This window comes from Perna viridis, chromosome 3 (assembly GCF_037379345.1).
Source record: "Perna viridis isolate PV_CMFRI_1.1 ecotype Kerala chromosome 3, ASM3737934v1, whole genome shotgun sequence".
In the NCBI taxonomy this organism is placed as follows: domain Eukaryota; kingdom Metazoa; phylum Mollusca; class Bivalvia; order Mytilida; family Mytilidae; genus Perna; species Perna viridis.
This window is the reverse complement of record NC_142447.1, coordinates 5,581,246-5,606,679: the sequence shown is the minus strand read 5'-3', so window position 1 is coordinate 5,606,679 and position 25,434 is coordinate 5,581,246. Positions and strand designations below refer to the sequence as shown.

Sequence of the window (25,434 nt, the reverse complement as noted above, 5' to 3'; positions counted from 1 at the left end):
CTTCATTTGTGTTTTTATCACTATTTTTAGTTTTTGCGCTTTGTTTATTCAATTAGATAATATAACTGGATATGTTGTCTCGTACATTTTTTAGTCGATGGACGTTTGTGTTTTTTTTCTTTATGCTATTAAACTAAGAATACAAATCGTATAAATTTCGCAAAATGATTAAATATCGTGCACTGTACAGGTACTTCAAGGAGTAACCGCTCATCAGCAGCGATCAAATCAAATACATACGAAGTTTAAGATTGAAAAGTAAACTGTATATAAGGAGTAATCACCCCCCCCCCCACAAAAAAAAAAACAAAAAAAAAAACAAAAAAAAAAAAAAAAAAAAAAAACACATAAATATCCAAGTTGGAAGCCAAACCTAGCACAAACAAGTTCTGTCATAGCATGTTAAAGGAGCTATATAGTCGTTACCCTTGTTTACATGTAATACAAGGAATGAATCCTCATTGTTTTAGGGGTTTCAAATTTTGTCCTAAGGGAAAGAGTAATCAAGGGTATCAAGATTATAGCGGTAATCAAAAGAATGTAATCTTGGGACAAAGAACAGACATGGAAAACAGACATACACAACAAAGAATATAAAGTAACTAAAATCATATATACAAAGTAACAAAAGCAAATGAGAAACTCGGACTCCACTAAAAACTGGGAGCATGGACCAGGTGCATCGGTAGGGTAAGCGTCCTCTGCTTTTCTAGAAACACCCGCCGAGTAGCTCATAAAAAGTCAAGAAATCTTGGTAAATGATATATGATATATATTCCGTGATCAGACATGTCTGACTATTGAGTTAGTAATATCTTCGGAAACCTATGGTCCAACAGCGGGGGCATCGCCCTTATGGTTTCTTAATTCAAAAATATATGCACAGTGTGTACTAATCATATAAGTTTGGTGTGTTATAGATGCGTGTAAAGGAGCAGCATTAGAACCAAAGTCGTATGAAGTTAATTGTGGATGATGAAAGTTGTAGTTGAATACAAATATTAAAAGCTTCACTTCAAAACATTTTAATAAAACAATATAGGTTTAACATTTGTAAAACATAAAATGACTTAATATAAAATACAATGTAAATACAATGTAAATACAATGTAAATAAAAAAAGTACATATAAAACATAATCAATATTATCACTGAGATTTCTTGACTACTAATTCATTTAAGAATCAGATGTGATTTGAACAACATGATACAAATAAGTAGAACAAATACATTAACGATGCAAATTCTTAAGGTAGATTTAAACCAGCTGCATTTCAGAGTGTTTCAAGTACAATTTTCTTAAGTTTTACGCAAAGGGTAATAAGATTATATTTTCAACACTTTTTTTAATAGTGTAAATCCATCCGTCTAATATGTGATTTAAGAGCCAATAAGAAACAACAAAATTTAGAAAAGTGGATAAAATCTTAACTGGTAGAAATATGGGGATCAGTGAAAACAAATAATCGGTGAAATATTTAATTCAATTTTACAATTTTGACTAACAACCTTACTTATTTTTTATTTTTATCACATATATGACTTTCTACAATAAAATTAAGGCTGTTTTACTGTTTTTGACTTTCCCCCTCTGCATGACTCTTAGGTAAATTTGTACTTAAAACCCAACACTCACCACTTAGAACACTGAAACGAAACTCAGACATTGCGTCCCGCAAATATTTTACTCTGTTTCAGTTTTTTAAAGTAACTTTTAAGTGTTTTGAGTAGATACAGTGATTGTCCATGATACTCTGCCATTTTAGTTAATTTCCATACATCTCGACACATGGCGCATACGTCTGGTTTCCCAGTAAGACACATGACATTCCTGAATTTTTCTTTGAGTTGTCTTATTTTTTTATCAAATGTTTCGTTAAAGGATCGTTTTAATTCAACAGACTCCATAACTTCCATCGATGTTAATTTTATATAATAAGCACTTAGATCAGAGGCAATCTTATTTTTAATCTTCTTATTCTTCTTAACATTCTCTATTTTTAAGGCCTTTGTCATCCTTCTCTGTAAATAATAAAAAAAAAAATAGTTCAATGCTAACAGGTATTGAGTACTTTTCCGTCTAAGAATAGGGCAGAATATATATAAGGTGTAGCATGAAGGAAAAAAACGAAGAGATTTAATTATATTAACCAAGTATTCATACTTAATAAGTTTCAGAAATAACCATCAAAGTGTTTGTAAAATTTGCCTTTTTATGTTATTGATAGGTCAAATTTAGTTCAAATGCACAATAAAAAATGGCGGGAATTTTTCCCGCACTTTTTTCTGATATAACCAATCAAAAAATATATACATTACAGATGCTTTAGAATGAGTTAAAATTGCTTTTCAGTTGTTTTCTAGATGTATTGAATATAGTTGCGGCAAAAAAGACCAAATTGAGAATTGCGATGTACTACCCATTGCCTAATTCTCACACAGAATGGTATTTAAATTGAAAAGAAGAAGTGGATAGACTTCCTAAAAATTTATTTACTTTCCATAGATCACTTATGAAATAAATTTGGCAATATTGTGAAAACACATTGTAGATAGGTAAGAATTTAAAATGAATCAATAATTAAAGAAGATAATGTGAAATAAATAAAGTAATATTCAAAACAAAACAAATTTAACCAAAACAAACAAAAAAACAAAAAACAAAACAAAACAAAAACAAAACAAAACATAAAAACATAAAAAACAACAAATAAAAAACAAAATAAATAAAGATGACTCACCGAAAAAACTGGATACTCTTTTTGTTCCTTTCTTGAGGGGTCGACTTTGAAAACTTTTCTTAATGTGTTAAACTGTAAGAGTAAAATATATGGTTAAACCTTAAACCATTTCATTTCAAGAATATTTTCTTCATAGAGTATCAATTTGAATAAGAACAACAATGTGGTAACCTTTAACCTCTAATACAATACAAAATACAAAAGTGTACTAATACGGGAATCAACCGTCCAATACGTCATATCATATTGGCCAGGTTAAATATGATGTATTGGACTAATTAGTCAATAAAGGTGTATTTGCGTAAGGTTTTCCATATTGGCTGAGTTATTGGTCCTTGGCTAGCAATATTGGACTGAGGGTACGCCTTAGACCAATATGGCTCGCCTCGGACCAATATCTAGGACAATATGGAAAGCCTTACGCAATAATACTATACTATTTAAATGTAGACAGGTTACTGTATCTCCAGTAGCATAAGCATTACCATTAATCTAAATGCTTTCAAATTAAACAAATAACACTGACAATGCGTTTTATTACGTTCTATAATATGTACATATATAATATATAATTAAGATATACTCATTGTATATTGTGGACCAGTAAAATAAAATTCCATTAAAAAAATTTCTCTAGGTTCGCAATTTACAATGATTGTCAGGTTAGTCTCCTGGGCTACATTTTTGAAGCTTTCATTATATACAAGACTAAATTACTGTTGCTAATACTTAATCATCGATATATGAGGGAAGCATTCCCTGATTAAACCGACAAGGAAGAAAAAAAAAACATGACGTTTTTGATAGATTAATAACGATTAGTTTGAATTATCAAATTATAGTATGGGAACAGTTTAATTCAATTTCGTTCAATTTTGAATGCGTAAACAATATTTCGAAAGATTTACTCGTTATCAATGTCCAAACTAAATAAGGATCACTTCATGCCCTGAGTGAATCACTAAAAACACCTAGCTTTTAAAAAAAAACTGTATTTTCATGCACATGAACGTATAGAATGTTTTTCTCGATGTGTATATAAAAGTTTAAATAACATGTTTTTTTGTATCATTTGTAACATTAGTATAAAAAAGTAATAATGGAACGGAAAAAAAACGATACAAGTACATTTTTGTATTACAAATATTTTCCCTGTAATAGATTTGCCAGTCGGGATTTTTAAACGTTTTATATTTCATGATTATGCTGGTGTGCATGTGGAATTGTGTAACATGTATAAAAACAAGAGTAAAATTCATGCATCGCATAGAAAAGTGATAATCCATCAAACAGATTTGTCAACATCGGAAAGATACTCTTCTGTCATTTATCTTTCGCTCATGTAAGCTTTCGTATCATTATAAGCTAATAAGTCCTCCATTGTTGTCTCCCAGATACACATGTAATCCCTCTAACCCCTATACCAAACTATCGGCGATCTTTACAGAAATATATTACAGAGTAGAAAACATTATCAACGTTGAACTAACGTGATTTTATGAAGTTATAGTTGGAACAAAGACTTTCTTGTAACAAGAAACTGATCATTTACTTACTTCATATTTTCCCGACAATTCGTCAATTCTCTGATCGATTTCGGAAAATAATTTTTCTATTGCACTTTGGCCGTAATTTCCATTAATTCCCTTGCATTTCAGCTGCTTTTGCAGTTGTCGTCGTGTTTTCTTAGGAAAGCATTTACAATCACTCATCAAAGCTACACCAAAGAGTGAGTACAAATGAAACATTGCAAGTATTAATCCTGTAAAAGATATGATAATAAATGACTAAAAATTGTGATTAACATATGTATCAGTAAAATAAAAAGTTTGAAATGGATCCTAAAACGTCGAATTAAGAATCTTTATATGCAGAATATGTAACAACCTATTTTAACAAGGATACCTGTGAGAGAATACATCAATTTTGCTATAGTACATAAATTTTGTTTTAGTCTTATTCTTTAGTCATTGCAACCTGGCTTCAAATTTAACCTCAGTCGCTCGTTTTGTTATAAGAAAAAAATCAGTTCTATTGAAAATGGATCTAGTTGATCGAAATACTTTACCGAAGCTGTACAAAATTTGCATTTTTGAAAACCAGACTTGCATTACTAGAACAATACATTGATATTCTGTTAATTATTCAATGGTTAATATATGGTAAAATATTTTTAACATTCATTTTTGTAAACGACCATCAAAAATATGAAACTAATACCATCTGTCTAATAAAAATAAAAAAAAATTGTTCTTGCATTTATTTTCTGTTTTGATCACAAAGTACCGTTCTAATAACATAGTAGACTTAAAGTGTGCAAGACAACTCGGCTTTCGGACAACTCAGCCAAGGACCACTAAGACCGTAAGGAATACCGATTGTAACAAAGGCTATGCAAATAAATTGACAATAACAATAAAATAACATAAACATCAAACCAAACCAGGTGTTATGAATCAGAATATGTATCCTTCGTCGATAACATGATTCTGAATTCCCTAAACTTAGCTCTACCTACTTTTAAAACTCATTGTCATGATGCTTGTAGATAGATAGAAATACAAATCAAATTTGAAGTTTTAGTTGACGATAAGAACCCTTTTATATATGCGATTTGATAAAATTCCATTCAGTGGGATTACTATTATACGGATACTCATTGAAAATTCCGTTGTCTTTTGTTATCAAAATATTTATGTCCGGTTCTGAAATATTGTTTATAAAAAAAACAACAATATTTTACGAAATTATAAATAACTTTAAAAACTATGCTAAACTAGTCAAAATCAAACAAAATAATTATGAGTATAAGTTGAGGGAGTGAAGATGAAATTGTATATTATAATAATTCTATACATTCTTTTTCCAAGAAATGCGTCAGATATTTAAATTTTGTATACAATCTTAAATATCTAACTACTGTACTGTACATGCAGTATTTAACTAGGACAGGTGTTATTTGAAGTTATTTAAACTGTCGATCAATAAATTTTGTAGTAAGAATTACGATCATTGTGATTTAAATTGTAAATGTAAAGAAAAGTTCGTGTATATGTTAAAACTACGAGTTTACCTGATTTAAAAAAAAAAAAAAAAAAAAAAAAAAAAAAAAAAAAAAAAAAAAAAAAAACTTTCTGTTCAAACATTTAATGCATATATAACAAACCACCGAAACATTGGAAATAATGTGTTATAGTTTTTATGTATTCCAATAGAACTTTGAGACTTTACGTGTGTGTGTGAAGTAATAAGCATAGATAATAAATAATAACAAAATCACTTTCTCATGTGCATAAATGTTAAAAAGAATGTAAGGTCACAGTTGTTGGTATTTGGTCGCATAAGAATGATGTGATGCAAAATAGACAATATTTATTGCATATCTTTTGCATACAAATATTCGATTGGAAACCCTCCAAAATGCCTAGAAGAGAACGTATTCATTATTGATTGTACCATGGAGAGTTGCTTATAGTAGACATTTAACGCTAAAGTTTAGCTATAAACTATAATCAGTAAAAATATATGAAAAATTTGAGCACAAATTTACACTACAAACTGTCAAAGTTCTATCAATACAGCACTCCTTCATTACAGGAATTCTTAAATGGTCCGTTTAGTTATTTAGACTTTTTGGGTTTGAAAAGTCAAATTAGTTGCGAATCCCCCTCTACAGAACCATACGTATATGATATACACATGGTTTATTTTTCACATCTTCCTTGTACTCAGTTTGGTCTGTGAATCCTCATTTTGTAATGTTTCAGTGTATTTTAAGACTATAGAAATTTAATACACAAAATTTACCTTATATCGAAACGGGGAAGCCATTTAAAGAAAAATGGTCAAAGGGGGGGGGGGGCTATTGAAATCAACGATAAAAAATTGTTACTTACCTTTTGTCAAAAATGAAACCATGATAATACAGACAGTGCAAAATGGTTCTTGCCCGTTTTTTTTCAAAGGAAGACTAGGCTAATTATCATTACAGTAATGTGACGACTCTATTCGCTACACTGCTCCATCGGATCAAATTGATACAGGGAAGATATGTAAGCGTATAGAAGGGTCTGGAAAATTCCCAACGATGTTAGAACTGTCAAATTTGCGATGCGAATATTTGGTCGTTCCCTCCGCGGGACTCGACACAAAGTCCAGCGCCCTAGACCACTCGACCAGCTAGGCTATATATAAAAATATAGCTTTCGCTTGCCGGGTCATTCCTCCTCGTAGGATTAATCTAGGGCTGTAACTTAGTACACGATGTATGGTAGTACGGGACAGTTCATTTAGGCGTTATTCTGTAGGACAGAGGAAGCGGTGTTGCCATAGATCTCACAGCGATACGAGTTCAAGTCCCGCGGAGGGAACGACCAAAATTTGCATCGCAAATTTGACAGTTCTAACATCGTTGGGAATTTTTATATTTCAATGTTACATGTACCTACATTGGGAACATAGTTTCTTGTTAGTTCTATGAATTGTACTGTGTTTGGTGATGAAACTGTCGTATTGTATTCATTGATATTTCTGTATAATTGCATAATTTTATAATATTATTGTTTTTCAGGTACATGCACATTCATTTCTTCTCTCTAGCCTTTTCAACATGTCATTTTTTGATGACGAAAAAATAAAGACCGCTTTTAGAATATTTGATAACGGTGTCCAAGATCCGAGCTGCACATGTCGTTCAAAACTCACTCTAAACGCTGCAGATAGCTCATTAAGAAACGTATAAAATGCCAGAATCTTGCAAAGTCGGGGAATGGCTAATAATTTTATAATATTTTTTTTCCGATTATTACACGACGAAGTGTTTGAGAGAAGTCCCAGTTTTTCTGAAAATCAGTGATTAGTAGAAAAACGAAAACATGCTATTTTGCTATGTTTAGTTAGACAAGGGTGTCGTGTATGTTTCTCGAATGACATTTTAGATACTGCACACATTTGTTTAGGAGGTGGGCCCTGGTTTGTCGTAGTAATACTTTGTAAATATTCATTTGCACTAAGGTCTACAGAAAAGGGTGCGAACCAATACCATACTCTTTCAATGTGTATAGCATCGCATCTGTTTCTCTATTTTCATGTGAAATTCATTGGATCAGATTAGTTTTTTTTTTGTCCTAATTTTATATAACCAAGCTCCACACAGCGGCAGACGTTCGTTTCCTCTCTTAATAACTGCTGCCGACAGGCCTTTCGAAATTCTCGGACGTTATTCAAATCATACGTCGTTTGACAATCTTTTTTGACAAGATTTTGGTTTACTTCCGGTTCTATATGGTCAGATTTGAATTCTCTCTATATTCATAAATTGGAGTTTGATGCGATATCGTATTGACAAATAGGGATACATCATGCTTATCCTCTCTATCTATATGAGCAAATTGGCAAGTGCAAGAATTTTTCCCCAGATTTCAACTTTCACAGTTCTGTTGGCATTATCTTGGAAGAACAACCATTTCTTTCTTCTAAATTTTCAAAGTGAAAGAAATGCAACGCAAGTCAGAATCAATTGATGTTGTTGACCCTAAAATGCATTTTGTTTTGCGACAACACAATATTATCTGAGACTGACGATGTGTTTTTTTTTAGGTTTTGCCAGTTGCATCAAATTTGCATATTACTAGACTTGTGCCATAATTTATTTAGTTTTTTCAACTATCAATACAAACATCACTGAACTGTAACCTTCCTATGTTTTTCCCTCTTTATGCTTAAAAATAGTGGATGTTTGCTGTCATCGTCAGCCCACATTCTAAAATTATTAATGAAAATGACGTTACATGCGTCATTGGAGCATTTGTAATAAGAATCACGACTTAGACGACGTTGTATCATTTATATAAAGTGCAAAAAGCGTACGAAATTCCCCTAACATACCATCGAAGATAGCTGGTATAATTCGTGTCAAATTAAAATGTTTATAGACCCCGAGTTCTTTGAATTCGTACGAGAATACAATACGGTACGATCTAAAATTAGTCAACAATAAATCCGGTAGTAAAATAGGTTGCGTAACACCAACTCAGCTATTCTGTATAAGATATTTGAAATATTGATTATATCGGATTAGTTTAAACGTATTTATTAAGTAACTTGTATATTTAACATTAATTCAAGAACAAAAGATTGAAATGAACGGTAGCAAATTAATCAACAGATTTAGAAACAAGACTTAAAGTCTTTTATCAATCCGTCTCCTGAAATCATGAATAATAATTATATCATTGATATATAGCAAACTTGTAAACTTTATTGATAACGCTGAGACACATAATATGTGTAACATGTGGTCAAACATATATACAAATCATACATGGCAGAAAAAACAGCCACACAATGCACATATTAAAATAATTCACTGATTTTTCTCATAAAAACATCAGTATGACAATAGATAAGTAATTTTATCCATACTTGGATACTGTATGTAATAATTGGGAATAAGATTGCTCCTTAATTCTGTTACTACACTATTATTGCATATAAATAAAATATGATATTCGTCCCATTTTCCATCTTTACACAACGTACACAATCCTTTTTGTCTTGGCACATTAAACCATCTTCCAGTTTCTATTGGGAGGTGTAGATTTGACGTACGTAATTTAGTTATCCAAATTCTACTAGTTTCTGGAAGTCTTATATACATTCAATATGATTCATCCATTTAAAGCTGTCATTTCCATTACACTTTAGTTTATACAATATTATGAATACAATAAACTACTTAACTTATCTTTGTTAGATAAGTCTATACCAAAATGACAACATTCTTCTTTTAACTCTCACTTCTAAAAGAGAGCGCCCCGATTCTCTATAAACCATAGAATTAGGGTCGAGCTTCGAACCTTCAAATTTTTTTTACAAAAACTAAGGTGTATTTTTTCTATAATTTGTGAACTTTCATATCCCCAAATTTAGAACCATAGAGTAAAATAGGTTCAATCATTTCATCAAAAAGTTGAAGTTGCAGATCAACAAGAATGTTCTGGCTTCTGATATTTCTATAAATGCTAAATAAAGCTCTTTCAGCCTGGTTAACAAGCTTTGTTTGGCGTTTTAAAAATTGCCTTTGTACTTGAAAGATAATCCTAGGTAGGAAAAGGTATCTATAATTTCTATATTTTCGTCTTGTAATCTGAATTGAAAACTAATATTACATTTCCGTTTACAAAATATCATAATTTTTGTCTTCTCTACATTAACCTTTAATTTCCAATAATTGCAGTATTGTTGAAAAATATTTAGTGCGTTCTGCATCCCATCAGGAGTTTTGGCTAATAGTACAGTATCATCGGCATACAGAATTACAAATATTCTGAGTAAAGTATCAAAATTACGGTCAGCTAAATCTTGCACCAAATGCAACGGAGATCATCCACGATCTTCAAGAAATTCCTGAAGATCGTTTAGAAAGATAGATGGAGAAAAGGAAGGGAGACAAGTTTTCACCTTGTCTGACACCTGTCAAAAGGGGCAAAATCTTATTGTTCACCATCATATTGAACACAAACATGTTGTATATAACAATGAAAATCTTTGCTTTAATTCCTCTCCTCTGTAACTTCTTCCACAAGCCTGTTCTCCACACAGTGTTGAAAGCCTTGCTGAAGTCAATAAAGGCGCAAAATAATTCCTTTCTATTAGATTGGTAAATCGATACGAGGAAATTCAAAGTAAACAAGTTGTCTATTGTTGAATGACCTTTTCTAAATCCAGCTTGATTTTTCCATAATATATCAACCTCATTAGCAAAGCACTTTAGTCTACACTTTAGTATCGAGGTGAAAAGTTTTCTTAAACAACTTATCAACGTGATTGCTCTGAAGTTATCTGGGTTTATGTTATCTCCCTTGTTTTTATACACGGGTCGAATTATACCCACGGTTAAACTGTCTGGTACAACGCCCGTATTAAAAACAATGGTTTGAATAGTTTAAGCAATAACTGGATCAATTTTGGGGGAACTTTTTTAGATACTCAATGAAAACACTATCCAGACCTGGGGATTTATTATTTTTCAATGATTCGATAGAACTACAAATCTCATCCTCAGTAATGTCATTATTTAATATAAATTCAATATGTGGATTATCGCAAATAGTGTTAAAATCTAAGACATCATCATTATAGCATAGCTCAAGAAAGTAGTGCTCTAGTGCTCATAATGTGCATTTGGTGAGTTAGATGAAGACGTTGATATTTAATGCTCTAAGTATTTACTCAGGTCATAAGCAATTTTCAAAATATTAAATAGAAGTATCTGTGGTTCTTATTTTGAAGCGTTTGCTGTGTATCAAAAAGTTTTGAACCTTGGTAAACATTTCAACGTAATACTCATCCGACATCTCATCTGATCCAAATAGAAGAAAATTTGAAGTCAGTTGATCAGGATGTTGAAGTGCCGAGATTTGTTGTCTCCTAAGCGTTTGATATAATGGACAAAAGAGTAAGAAGTGACTTGCAGATTCTATTTAGTTACTTTGGCATAATGGGGATGGAATAAGGTTTTTGTTGAATAGATCTTTAGTCTGGCAGGTAGGATTTGACCATTGCGTTATCCACAATAGTAATATATTGGTTTTTTGACTACCTCATTTTCGTATTCTTGCAGCTTCATAATCTACCCAACCAAGAGAAAAAAGATAGTAACACAAAATGACATGAATGAATTAAAGCACAGTGCTATTTATGTAATGAAATGGTGAATTTGCGATATGAAATGGATGAAAAAAAGATTTGTCATGCACCATCCACTACCTGTTTTTTTACATGGACATCCTCTTTAATGTTTTCGACATGTTTATGCCTTTTTTTAACCAGTTAAAAGTTCTGCTCTCTTATTGCTACACTTTTCAACATTTGTGGTTGTTTTCAACGTAATTATAGATGTATTGAATTAAGGTCTGCAAAACAATAGCAAAAACAAACGAAAGTGAAAACAAACAAAAACAAAATTGGACACCTTATCAAAGAGCACAAATATGTAATTGTTACATGTAATATATAACACGAATATTGTGTAGCGGTGTTGTCATCTTTTAGTGTCTTTTAAGAGGGTGTCCAAGCAAACACCAGGCAGTGGGTCACACATAGGGAAATTTAAAATCATTTTCCGTGCCATCCATTGTCGTTTTAAATCAAACTTTATACTTTTTGAAAAAAAAACATATCATATATACATTACATTTGCATGAAACATTCAGTGGGATAAAATTTACCCTGTGTCATCCAAATCTTAGGATATGCCCGATTTTACATGGACAACCTCTTAATAATGTAGACAAAACGTAAGATGGGTTTAACTGCAGTAAGGTGAGAACATGTATTTCATTTGAAACAACCAACGTTAGAAAGACCGACTATTTTCCATTTTATCAAATTTAAGATTTTGAATTATTATATCTCATATCATTGACTATTAACTATAATTGTATTTAGTTCATTTTATTTTCACTAATCTATTGTTCATATCTACTGTACTAACTATTTTGACTACTGATTTTACCTATTTTGACCGGTGGCAATTTTTTACCGCCTGTTAGTGTTGAAATATACATAAACCGGGAATAATTAACCGCTGTGGAAGCGGGATGTAAATGCGCTATAAAAAAGTTTACCCCCCCCCCCCCCCATTTCTATTAGAAAAAATAATCACACTGAAACCGAATAAATAAATGAAAATATATTTATCATTGATGAATACAATTTAACTAAACGCAAAAGTATTTTTTAAAACTATTATAAGTACAACAATTTCTTAAAAAAGGATTATTTGCATATTTGGTTTGTCATTATTTTTTTAATCATCGAGAATTTACTATCGGTATTGCCATAAGAATGAAACTATCAAACGATGTGCACGTAATACAAACACGGTTTTATTGTTTCCGGGATTTAATACTATCTGGAAGTCTCTTTCGGGGTCAAGGTATAAGAAAAAATCCCGTTTTTGTCCATATTATGAACTACAGGCATAGCACAAGGTAATTTTTAAAACTATTTCTAACATTATTCATACATTTGATTTCATCCGTTTTTCACGAATGTTTGCAAAATTGAAAATGGTTCGATATTGATTTAGCTAAGATAATTCATGACAGTTTTGTAATTTTTATTTCCTCATGTTATATTTAAATATTAAGAGATGGTTAGTGAGATTATTACTGAAAGTATTTCAACATTTGTTAAATTGTCAAAATTATATCTTCTTACCTTTTTGAATAAAAAAGTGAGAAGAGAATGGCTTTGATATTAAAGTTATCTAAATATCTACAACAAAATACTGAAGGAAAAAAAGAAGAACAAAATCCAAGAACATGGCCAAAACACGAAAACAGGAAACAGAGATGATCTACATACATTATGTAGACAATAATATAAATTTCGATTACATATATAAAACTAAAGATAAATAAATCCCATGAACGGTCAGTCGACTTGAACACGGTAATCACATATGTAATTAGATACTCGTCGGATATGGTCAGGTCTATTACGTCTTGACAATTTCCTTATTGTTCGAAAAACCTGTGTCTTTTATATTTTGACATGATCTGTGAGTAGGAGGCTACTTTTCAGGTTGACATAGCATTTTTGTTTTGTTTTATCAAAGTTCAAGATTACAAGATTAAATTTCTATATCAATTTTACGAAGTTATATACAATTCGGTCTCTTTGACCCAAACATGTTTATATTACAATTTTACAGCACAATTAATACAATGATAACAAAGAAAAGATATATGTCAAATGCATATGATACCGGGTCTACATTGCATGGTTAACATTGTTGATATCTTAAGTTCTTGTCAGCTTTCCAGAGGAAAATACAACATTTAAGTGGAATACAATTTTACGCCATGAAGGCGTTTTGAATCAATTTGGTGAATGGAAATTTCATACAATGAAAAAAAAAGTAACTTATTAAAGTCAAGGAATTTATGAAGAGATAATTAACATTTATGTTAGATAGCAGTACATTATAGATATTCGATAATTCACTAATTAAATACATTCTGAAATTTCACTTGCCCACCGAAACGCCACACTGCTTGGAAATTGCAATACTTTTTCTAGGAAAATCTGTAACATATATAGAAAAAGTATTTTGGGTATTGTAAATGACCAAAATAAAGTTTTCGTGCCAAAAAGGTTTGAGGGTTTTCATCATACTTTATAACTTGGAAAGATAAAACTCATTGGACAAAATCGAACGTTGAATAAATCAGGAGAAATATTAACGTTCTTATTCTTAATTACATGTTAAGATTTTTTAATTCCAGAAATTATGGCGTGCATACATAATCGCAGGTTTGTAATTTCAGTCAAACTCTTATTGTTGAGGTATATTGGGAGAGAAAACAAAAAACAAACATTATACAAATTTCATAATTAGAGTCTCAAATAGATTAAGCCGTAGCATATTCTGCATTAAGCAGCACAATTATTTCTGAATTAACAGTATTTTGTAGCCACTGAAGTTATTGAATCGAGATTTAGTTACGAACATGATAACCACTTCACTGTAAATTTATCTACAATAAAAATCCTCTGCTTGCGAGTTTCATAATTTCTACTTGAAACAAATCAATCCATACAAATTACTTCTTCAGAAGAAAAGCAGATGGTAAGGACATTAGAAAAGGGTTCTGATCTTGTGAAAAAGGGGGAGATCCAGGCAATCATTTGCAGATTATTGTAAAAATGCTGCATAAAATTACCAACTTTTTCAATGAAAGGTGAAGGGGGAGGTCCAACCTTCTCTAATTATACACTTGGATCCACCAGTGTAACTTATACTGCAAATGCGTTTTGAAACATTTGATTTTGTGACAGAAGGGTAGAATGACAAAGATGTCAAATAATTTAAGTACTAGTTCATATTAAATTCTTGTACTGCCTACAGTCGATTTGAATCATGCTTATTTTGTAATGTATTTTATATTTTTATGCAGCGATAGTCCTTTCTTTATTTTGATCTGAAAATGCCATATATTTATGTCCAACTGAATTAACCAAATCAAATTAAATCAAGAACGACAACTCCGGCAAAGTGACAATTTCATACACAATCCATTGTATTTTTCTCTCAAAAGCGCAACAGCCGAATGACAAACTAAGGCTGGTTATATGGTCTGGAAATGTTTCTGAATTAGAAAGAAAAATGAATTTATGAGTCACCTCCCGTCTAATTAAGGTCTCTCCCTACATGGGAAAGACCTTATTGTTTTTCTAATGTTTTTTTTTCTTTTTAACAGTTTTTTTCAATCCCTCATATCTTGAAAACCATAACAGATAGAATAAATCTGGAAACGGTTTCATGTACATAAGGAGACGACCTAATTAATAAATATGAATTTGTACTTTGTGTTCAAACCATACGGGAGTTATATCTCTTGAAATATCATACTAAAGTTTTAAAATTCTATATTTCGAGAACCGCAAGTTGTAGACATGGGTCCTTCATAAATGATCTTTATTCCATGTGACCTTTCATTTGCACCCAAGGTCAAAGGTCACAGAGTGCTGTTTTTTTCTTCCAACATTTACTTTGACGCTGCCCTGTTTCCTCATCTTTCAAGATATCATTACCACATTTGGACCATCGATAGACCTCATGTCGGACTTAAACAGGATAACCCCGTGAAGAATTTAATCATGCATTGCAGAAGTTATGTGCCGCCTATTATCGTCTTATCAACATGTTCAAAATGACCTTCTCGATAAGCCCTTCATTTTGAAACCAAGTTTACATCTGTCAGACCGTCTGTTCAAAGATTATGACAATTTAAATGTTTTGTAGAATCAGGTTTGTGACCTTGACATAACTGTATGACCTTATCATTGTTATTTTTATCAAGGCCTAAGATGTATGGTGGTAATTTCATGTCTCTACGACTTCCGCTTTTGGAGTTTGTTATTGCATCATATTTTAATAATCATTGTGCTTAAAATGAGCTCTGCCCAAATTGTTGCATTTGTTCTGTAGATTATCATTTTTTTTTTTTTTTTCAGATTTGAGATATCTTGTCTCGTTTTGGATCTATTGAAATTTTAGTTTTTCAAAGCGAAGGCATATATGTTAAAATTCACAATAAATACACAAATGATCAGTACACATAATGAAAGATCTGCTCACGTACAGCTGTTTGACAAAATACCAAGGACCAATATAAAAAACCAACGATACTTCAACAACTTAAAATTTTCATATTTTCCAATGGTTTTATATATTTCATCAAAACCTATATAAATATTTGATATTGCATCATTTTTTTCAAATTTGTCAAAGGGAGTAATGTGATGTATATAATTTTGAACGTCTAAATGAGCATATTTCAAAAATCAGAGTTTCAACCATGTTAAGTGATACATGTTCGAAGAGTAAGTTCATTAAATGCAAAAATTTAAAGTTCTTGGAGGATAAGGTTGTTGTATATCAAATGAAAGGTTTAAAAGGGTACATCAGAAATATCGATGTTTGTCCCGAAAAAATGAGTTGGATGAGGTCAATGAGTGCAAAACAAAAGCCTTTTATATAGTTAGGTTGTCGCATATCAAATTAAAGGTCATAGCGTGTACATCACAAATAACAATTTTGTTACACAGAAAAAAAAAAACAGTTGGGGTTAATAAGTGCAAAATGCTAATGTTCCCAGAAAGTAGGGTTCTAATGAAAGATCGTCAAGTTTACATTACAAAAATATTGTTGGAAACATCGACAATTGTATTTGACTAGTTAACCAAGTGTTAAAAAAAACAAACTTTTGTATAAGGTAGCATGTTATGTATCAAACAAAATGTCTTCACGTGCATATCACGGAAGGATAGATTTTAAGGGAAAGACCTTTCAATTGTTTAACAAACAGTTGACATACTAGTTTTCATAAAAACTACTACTTAAACAACATTGTTGTCTCTTTATATTTGCACTGTGAGAGAGTTCAAATATTAGTTGTAGTATGTATTGTGAACAGATGATAATAATGGGAGCTATAAAATTTCACGCAATACACGTAAAGATATAAAGTGAAAGAAAATTTTGTTGTGGATAAACAAGACATGTTGAATTATTTTCTTTTGTCCAACTAGATCATGATCGTCGTAAGTGTGAATATTCAGTAGCCAAAAAAAATAATCAATGTACCTTGGCATGTTAAGTGGATCTTAATTCTTTTGTAATGCCTGACATATTTATATGTAAAATATTAGTCACCTTTCAAATTAATTTAATATTGAAATACTCTTTTAACATTTTTAAATGATCATAACCGTATGTTATACTTTTAAGTTATACGGAATTGTATGTACAGGAAGAGACTTTAAATTGATAAAATTCGTTCGTTGTCAGTTTCAAATTAAAGAATCGGAAGAATCTTCTATAAAGTTGGGAAAAGGCTAACACTCTGCACAGAATAAAACATGTATGCTTTTGTGGTTTGTGTTTAAAACAAAATAATGTTTCTTTGTAGATAAGAGAAATGCATCAGGAACCTATGTAACAATCGTATCTCAAAAACCATTTCCACAACAATATATATCATAATTTGTTCTGGCACAGTAAATAATAAAGTAGATATAATAAAAAATTTTGATGCGCGGGCAATTTACACAATGAAATAGGTATCGACAAATCGACAAATAAATTCCGAACGTAAACATTTGTTATTTCTCTTCAAGTATTTATAGACATGGGCAACATATATTATTTAATATTTCTGTTATTCATGGTTTTTAAAAATTTTGATTTTCGAAAAAAATACATTCGAACGAAGATATGTACTCACGAAAATAAGGGTAAAAACAAAAGTACCGAACACTAATCCGATCCATAATCAAGTCAAGTTCAAAACACCGGAGTAGCTGGTACCGCAATGACCCTTTATTGGCACTTCAAACGAAAATGGTGTGTTAAATCTACGTCTAACAGTTCGCTAAAAAACCCAATATTACTCATGCATTGTTTTAAAAGTAACAGTATTTTTCAACCAAGGACTGATATATAAAAAAAACATTTTGGTAAGAGACCTTTTGAACCATGTTTTCTCATACTCCTGATTCAGGGTTCTGTTACGCGAATATAAATCAGATTAGTTAGCACTTGATCCAGCGTAGCGAATCAATTGTAAAATAAAAACACCATATGCAGAGGATTAGGGTCTTTTGCTGTAAAGGTAAGGATTTGATCATTTATGATACTAAAATTAATGTCTCTTTTATCATAAATCTTAGTGCTGAGATGACCAGTGTTGTCAAATTAGATATGTAGATCCCATACAGAAGCAGAACAAACTGTTTTCCACAAATAGCCTTTCTATATTTCCATATTATACAAATATACCGCCTGAATTTGGCATCTGGCATAACAAAGATATTAAAGTTCGTCTGATTGCTACGTGACAACACATAAGAAACGTCACAACTTTGCCTTCGACCAATCAGGTTCGCCATAATCACACAGCGACCAAGCACAACGGCGACTTTTTCATATCATTAGTTTCAACGAACTTTAATATCTTTGTTATGCCAGATGCCAAATTCAGGCGGTCAAATCTACCAGAGATCTCACACAGAAAAAGGTTTATATTGCAAACTATTAACACGTAGTAATAAGTTTCAACATTATAACAAACTCATTGAGGTGTGTTTTGTTGAAATTAGAGAACTTGAGTTGATACATTCACCTGTGACTCATTCACCACTAAATATCGACGATTGTTATATTTGTATAATATGGAAATATAGAAAGGCTATATTAGCGTCCCATTACAGACGATAAAAGTATTAAACCGTCCAAGAACTAGACAAAAAATACCAAATCAAACCGAAACTCTTGAAACAATCACAGGAAAAGACCTGTAGTATAGAATAAACGATGACGAATCTACAAATGAACACATATCTGACTTTAATTATCGTAAAAGATCAACTTTTTGTCTGAAAATATACTAGCTACATGTTAGAAAAGTGCAGTTTAATTAAAAAGTTACATGCATTGAAGTGTATATATTCCTACCATCGTTTGGTTTTATTTATTTATTTTTTTATTTTATCTTTATCGGATTTCTGCTGTAATCTGGGATGTAAGCAAATCTGTAGTAAGTAGACAAAAATGTTTCATAATAAATGCAAAACAAGAATAATATGAATACACATGCTTTTTAAAATATCTATATACAGTTAGATCTTTACAAAAGTTTGAATACAGGGCCTAAGCTTAGCTAGGAAGCCTTTGACAGTGGCATTTAAAATTACGAAAAATTGAAATACTTTAAATATTTGCTTTTGTAGGCCAAGCCCATATCCACCCCCGAAAATGTTGTCATTGTAACTGTTTAAAGGTCTCTATACAATACTCGATAGTTTTGATCATATCATAAAGTAGGTAATACGGATGAAAATGTACCTATAGGTAAACTTAAAGGGAACTAATATTAGACTGATATTATGACGACAAAACAATGATTTGTACAAGGAAACGTGTATGACACGTAGCATTGATTAAGGGGTAACACGGCTATGTTTATCATAGACTGAGGTAATCTCCAAAATGGAAGTGAGAGCGAACTTTTGTACAAAACGTTTGTTTCAGACATTTGTACTAATATCGTCACATTTCAAGAGGCACAAATCCATGCACAAATCAGATCCCATATTATGGATGGCACATTGTAAATTTTATTTAACGGGATTTTTGTTCAAACGTAGTTTTTATATCATTATTATGTTCAATAGTACATAGATCTTTTTATTCAAAAATGTATGGCACAGAAAATAATTTTAGAGTTCCCTAAGAAAGCAACCACATTTTGCACACACTAGAAGAGTTATCTCCCTTTTTCAATGAATTTCAATGCTTTCTATGTAATTGAATTCTCTTTAACCTTTGCAGTTAATAAAAAACAACAACATTCAACTTTGAGAATGGATGCATTTGCGATATGTAAAAGATGAAAACCTTTTCAAAACAAACCTTTGTTATGTGGCAAACCATTTCTGGTTTTTTCCATGAACGCCCTCTTAAATATTTGGTCAACCAACTGCCTACCTAAACTATACAAAGTACTTTGTTTTTAGTTGTATTGGAAAAAAATGTATTTTGCTAAACATTATGTCAAAAATTAACCGGAGTAGTGCAATAAACAATTGTCTTATTTTCAACAATGTTTGTATTTTTTACCTTATATTTGGTGTTTATATTTTAATCGACTTTTGGTGCTTCTACTTTTTTCTATTATAAATTTGTGATTTTTTTATTTAATATTAACGCAGGTTTTTAGTCTCAACTTTTTTCATTGAAGTTTTGTTTTAAAAAAAGCACATCCAATAGACCACAGAATAAAAGAGATAAACTTCAGTTTAGTATTCTTACACAGACAAAATTATACTTCAATATTCACTCGAATTTCACGTGATTTTACCTCAATAAAGACAATACAATTTGCTACAGAGATCATGTGAAATTAAATTAAATCGAGCCTTACTATGAAAGTAAGAGTTATCAAGGGTACCAAGGTCATAGCGGTAATCAAAAGAATGCAATTCAGGGACAAAGACCAGACATGGAAAACAGACATACACAACAAAGAATATAACTAAAATCATACAAACAAAGTAACAAAAGTAAATGAGCAAGTCGGGACTCCACTAAAAACTGGGAGCATGGACCAGGTGCACCGGAAGGGTAAGCGTCCTCTGCTTTTCTAGAAATACCCGCCGAGTTGCTCATAAAAAGTCAAGTCCGAGGTAGACAAACGAGGAAAGGAAAACTATGAACCGTAGAATAAATCAGTTTTCATGGTGCAGATAGATACACCATAACGATCCAGGAGTTCATGATGATGACCATAAAACTTGTGTAGTGATGACTTCAATCTTGTAGCAACATAACCTTGTTCTAACTATTTGTTAGAGTTATGCGCGATACAAAAAGTCTGCGTAGTTTCGGCAAGCTCTGGCATAACGTATGAGTTGCGATATGAATACTCCATAAGCAGATGCCGAAGGGATGTTGCCACAGATGGAAGGAAAGTTGACAATTCTGAATTAAAAGTCATAACGTTTGTCGTAAAGTCAAACGTCAATAGTTTTCCTTTACCATCGATTTCTAAGTGTAGGTCAAGATATGAGGCTGACTTTACAGTGTCTGTAGTATCCTTTATCTCAAGTTCTTTGGGGTATTTTTTTTACATGAACTTCATGTGATTTCAAATTATTTTATATAATGTGAATTTCATGTTACTTTGATGGAACGAAACATGATTCACCCAGGTACAAGTTCATTAGAGGTACTGGGCAAGATGGTTGATAATCAAAGTCAAATACTTACTTAATTTCATCAAAGAATTGTTTAAAATGCATCACTTCAAAAGTATTTTGGGATTAATTTTAAAACTAAGTAGCAAATAAGGAAGGTACAAACGAAAACAAATCCATGGAGAAGAAAACGTCGTGAACAAGAAAACGAACAACATTATTATCAGTGATATTACTTCCGTTTTTTTACAACCTAAAAAAGCTTTACATTTTTATTGTTGCTACAATGATGCTATATGGGTTTATATGACGAAATGGATAATTTTTCATTCAAATCTGTCAATCATATCGAAAACAAGAAAAATATTGTCTATTATACTTTAGTGTCATTCACAGAGTTAACACCATTTTTTTTACATTCTACAATACATTCTATATAATTTATAATTCCTTAGACCGAGAGTTGTAGAAAAAGCCACATCTTAATTATTGTTAATAGTAACATTTTATTATAAAAAAAAATCAAAAATAAATAAAAAAAAATAAAAACGTGTATACTTTACAACCATTTATTAACCAACTCACAATATGTACAGAAATGCCCATGCTTTATGAACAGAAAATATCGACAACTGGTCATTACGAACCGGAAATTCCTACGGCCGGTCATTACGAAATCACAGCCATGCATTACGAATTTCAAAACATGACATCAATACGGGGCCATTACGAACTAAATCAAAATGGCATTCATCTCTTAAAATAAGTGACATTATTAATTAAGAGTGACCTAATAATTCAATTTATTAGATAAGGATATTTAAAGTTGCTGAAAGATGGTACTGGGCCTATACTCTTGAGTTTTAAATTTACGATTTAGGGGTGGGGTATTGGAAAATGCACAAAAAAGCGGGAGCACATACTTTTCTGTACAGAAATGCTAAAGAAAAAAGGCGACTTTCGTATTTTGGTGATTTTCAAAGACGAAATGTGCAGTCAAATCAAATGTTTTGCACGAATCCAGGTGTTGAAATTAATCTTCAAATTTCTTTTCTCTTTTTACTCACCAACCTTGTGCGCTCCTCTGTCAAAACTACATTTGAAAATAGCTTGATTCCAGATCAAAATGCACTTAAAAAAAACGTAAACAATTGTCAAATATATTTTATTTCCCGTGTCACATACTAGGACAGTATAAATTAACCTAATAACAATGACGGAAACAACCAAAATATTCCGTAAATTATGGATATCGAAAAGTTATGGTTTTTATCGGATATCGGGCGACTAGTCACTTGATCGATTAGCTCATGAATATTCATTTTTAGTGATCGCAATTTCTCCATATAAATTATCAAGTATGTTTAATCTTGTACTTGTCTAAAAATTTACATTTTTTACGAATTTTTGGGGGGATTATTGAAAAAGACAACAAAACCTTCATGATTTATTTTCATAAATATTTGATTCATCGAGATATGAACTTATTTTTAATTAATGTGAAATCACATGTATTGATAATAGATACTGACTTTGTCCTGAAATAAAGTTGGTTAATAAAAGTATCAATTATCAATACCCTTGGTATTGATAACGGCCTCGGATGGCTGTAATGACCCTCGGCGTTGCCTCGGTCCATTACAGTCATCCTTGGCCATTATTAATACCTCGGTCATGTTACAGGGCCAATATGGAAAAGGTCATATATTAATGCTATAGTATTACATTTGACATGACTTTTAGATGGGGAGCTACTTAACGTTTTCTTGTTCATTTCATTGTAAATGTAAATCCAAAATTTACACGTGGACTTAAGAATAGCCAGAAGTTTAGCCAAAGAAGAAAATAAAAAATGTAATTATAAGCCAATGTAGTAAAATAAGGAATATAAATACAATTAAAATATTGTTTTTATAATTTGGGAGTTTAGCTTTATGACTAGGTATAAACCGGAGTATTTTTAAGAAGAACGCACGCGGTAGATATGTTTCATAAGAATATGTGTACACGATTAACAAAAGTAAAAAAAAATAATAATAGTAAAAAATAAATAAATAAAATGAGAGATTATGTGTATAAATATATTGCATTGTGGAACCCCATTCCAAGTGATTAATTTTATTTTAATTCAATTATATATTATTGTGTTTTTTTTATTGAAAAATGAAAGATGATATTATTTAAGATAAATGGTACTGTATGAATATGTTGATTATAGTATTATTACGTTAGATATTGACCCTACATATTTCTAAGTATGTCGCACGACCACCTGAAACTGCTGGGCTGAAATCAGTGCAACAACACTTGATATATAGGGTGTGGATTATCCGACTTGAAATTAAAAGAAAAAAATATATATATATATATAAAGGCTTTAAATTATTTAAGGACAATTACCGTAATTCAAACAAAAGTATGCTATATTTTACTATGATAATCAATGAGTGAAATAAATTGCGCTAATGCTGACCAGACTTGTTGCTGAACTGATTTTGGTGAGTTAAGAAGGTTTAGTACCGAAAGAGTGTGGAGACCCAATGTGTGGATATTTTCTTTAAGTTCCAAACGTGCTTGATGGTGTTCTAAACAATCTATAAGGACATTCCTTATGTCCTCTGAAACTCCACATTTTTGGCATAAAGACGATATATCTTTAACATATTTTCCTATTTGACCTGGTAGCATGGTTGTGCCCAGTCTGAATCTAGTAATTGTTTTTGCGTGATGCCTTTTACCACTGTAAAATGCTGGTTTTACATTAACAATAGGTTTTAGCTGTTTATGCCAAATGTGACTTGAATTTTCCCATCTTGCCTGCCATTTTTGTTTAAAGATTTTGGAAATAATAGAAATAAATTCTTTTAGACTTAACCCAATTTTGACACCAATAGTAGGGTTTGATAGAGCTTGTTTTGCCAGTCTGTCGCTAATTTCATTACCCGGAATACCGACATGTGCCGGAATTCATTCTATAATGACACTTACATTTTTCTGTTTTAGAAATTCTGCGTGTGGTTGAATAGAATTTAACAATTCTGGTATGCTAGATTTATCATTTTTTATAGATTGAAGAGAACTAAAAGAATCCGTGAGGATGACAATGTTTTTGTCTTGATAATTTTGATCAATTATCAATTTAAAGCAAGCGATATTGCAGTCATTTCTACACGGTGACATTTATATGATATAACGAGAATAGATATGGCGAATATATCAGAGAGACAACAACCCCATCATAAGTTTTATTCTTCATAGACCGAAAAAATATAACAGTCATTTATTAAGTAGCCTGTATTATTCTATATATCGTAAGACATCAATTTCCGGAAGCATTCCTTTTTTCAACGTAATAAGGAAGAAAACACTGATCGATAATTTCGTCAGTTATAGGTATTTTGATTGGCCTAAAATATTTAAGTATAAGATATATTTACAGTTCTACTAATGTTCGTTCGAATTTTTTTATGTACATATAATATTTGAGTGGTTTACAATTTAGTAACGAATAGACAAACAAGGATAACTTTATGCAAAAAAATTTATAATAAGGAACACCAAGCTTCTACGTCAAATATACAGTGAAACCTGTCTTAACCAAACATTTTTGTAGAAAAAGCAGAGAACGCTTACCATACCGGGACACATGGTCCATGCTCCCTGAAAGTGAAGTCCGAGTTTCTCATTTACTTGTGTTAGTTTGCATGTATTATTTTGGTTGATTTATGTTCTTTGTTGTGTATGTCTGTTTTCTATGTCTGGTCTTTATCCCTGGATTACATTCTTCTGATTTCCGCTAGAATCTTGGTTCCCTTGATTTCTCTTCCGCCAAAATAGCAAACATTTTATAGCATTACATTTTTTTCATGAGAGTTTTGCCAGATGGCTCAATAACAAAAATGTTCTATCCGTGAAAGGCTTTGGTAATAGCAAAAAAACTTTCGACAACATATTTAGCTTGGTGAAAGAGTAATCAAATAACAGAGTCTATTTTCGTTCACACATTCCCGAAATTCAATTTATAAAGAAATTGTACTGAAAAAATCCAAACAATTTTATTGTGCACGATTAAATCGCCGTACTTTTTCCACTGCCAATAAGCAAAGGAACGCAATATGTTTTCATTCAACTCATGATCGAAAACACCTTTGTAATGGATATTTTAAGTTCATCTGAAAATAAGCATTTTACAATTTACTTGTCTTTTATGGACATAGTTGACGCATATATTTACATATGACAATGGTCTAGGATTTTAATATAAGGGTTTAAAAAGCATTTGAATTTTTGCATTGTATGAATACGAGATTTTTTCATAGATAAATTTGTAATAAACCAATACGGTAAAACTATCGAAACCGAAGCCTGTATAACCTGAATAGAATGAAAACTTGAATAAACAAAAATCTGTCTAAACCACACATAT

The 25,434-nt window shown here is 31.3% G+C and overlaps 1 protein-coding gene across 1 annotated transcript; it reads right to left on the bottom strand.

Moving 5' to 3' along the window:
• Positions 1 to 1,009: 1,009 nt before the first annotated feature.
• Positions 1,010 to 5,300, bottom strand: LOC148620779 (uncharacterized). The gene is made up of 4 exons (XM_088573933.1): positions 5,260 to 5,300; positions 4,298 to 4,503; positions 2,742 to 2,813; positions 1,010 to 2,022 (listed from the first exon to the last, which is right to left on the bottom strand). Exons 1-4 carry the CDS (start codon positions 5,276 to 5,278, stop codon positions 1,660 to 1,662), a joined length of 660 nt encoding a protein of 219 aa, XP_088430059.1. The 5' UTR covers positions 5,279 to 5,300; the 3' UTR covers positions 1,010 to 1,659.
• Positions 5,301 to 25,434: the final 20,134 nt, after the last annotated feature.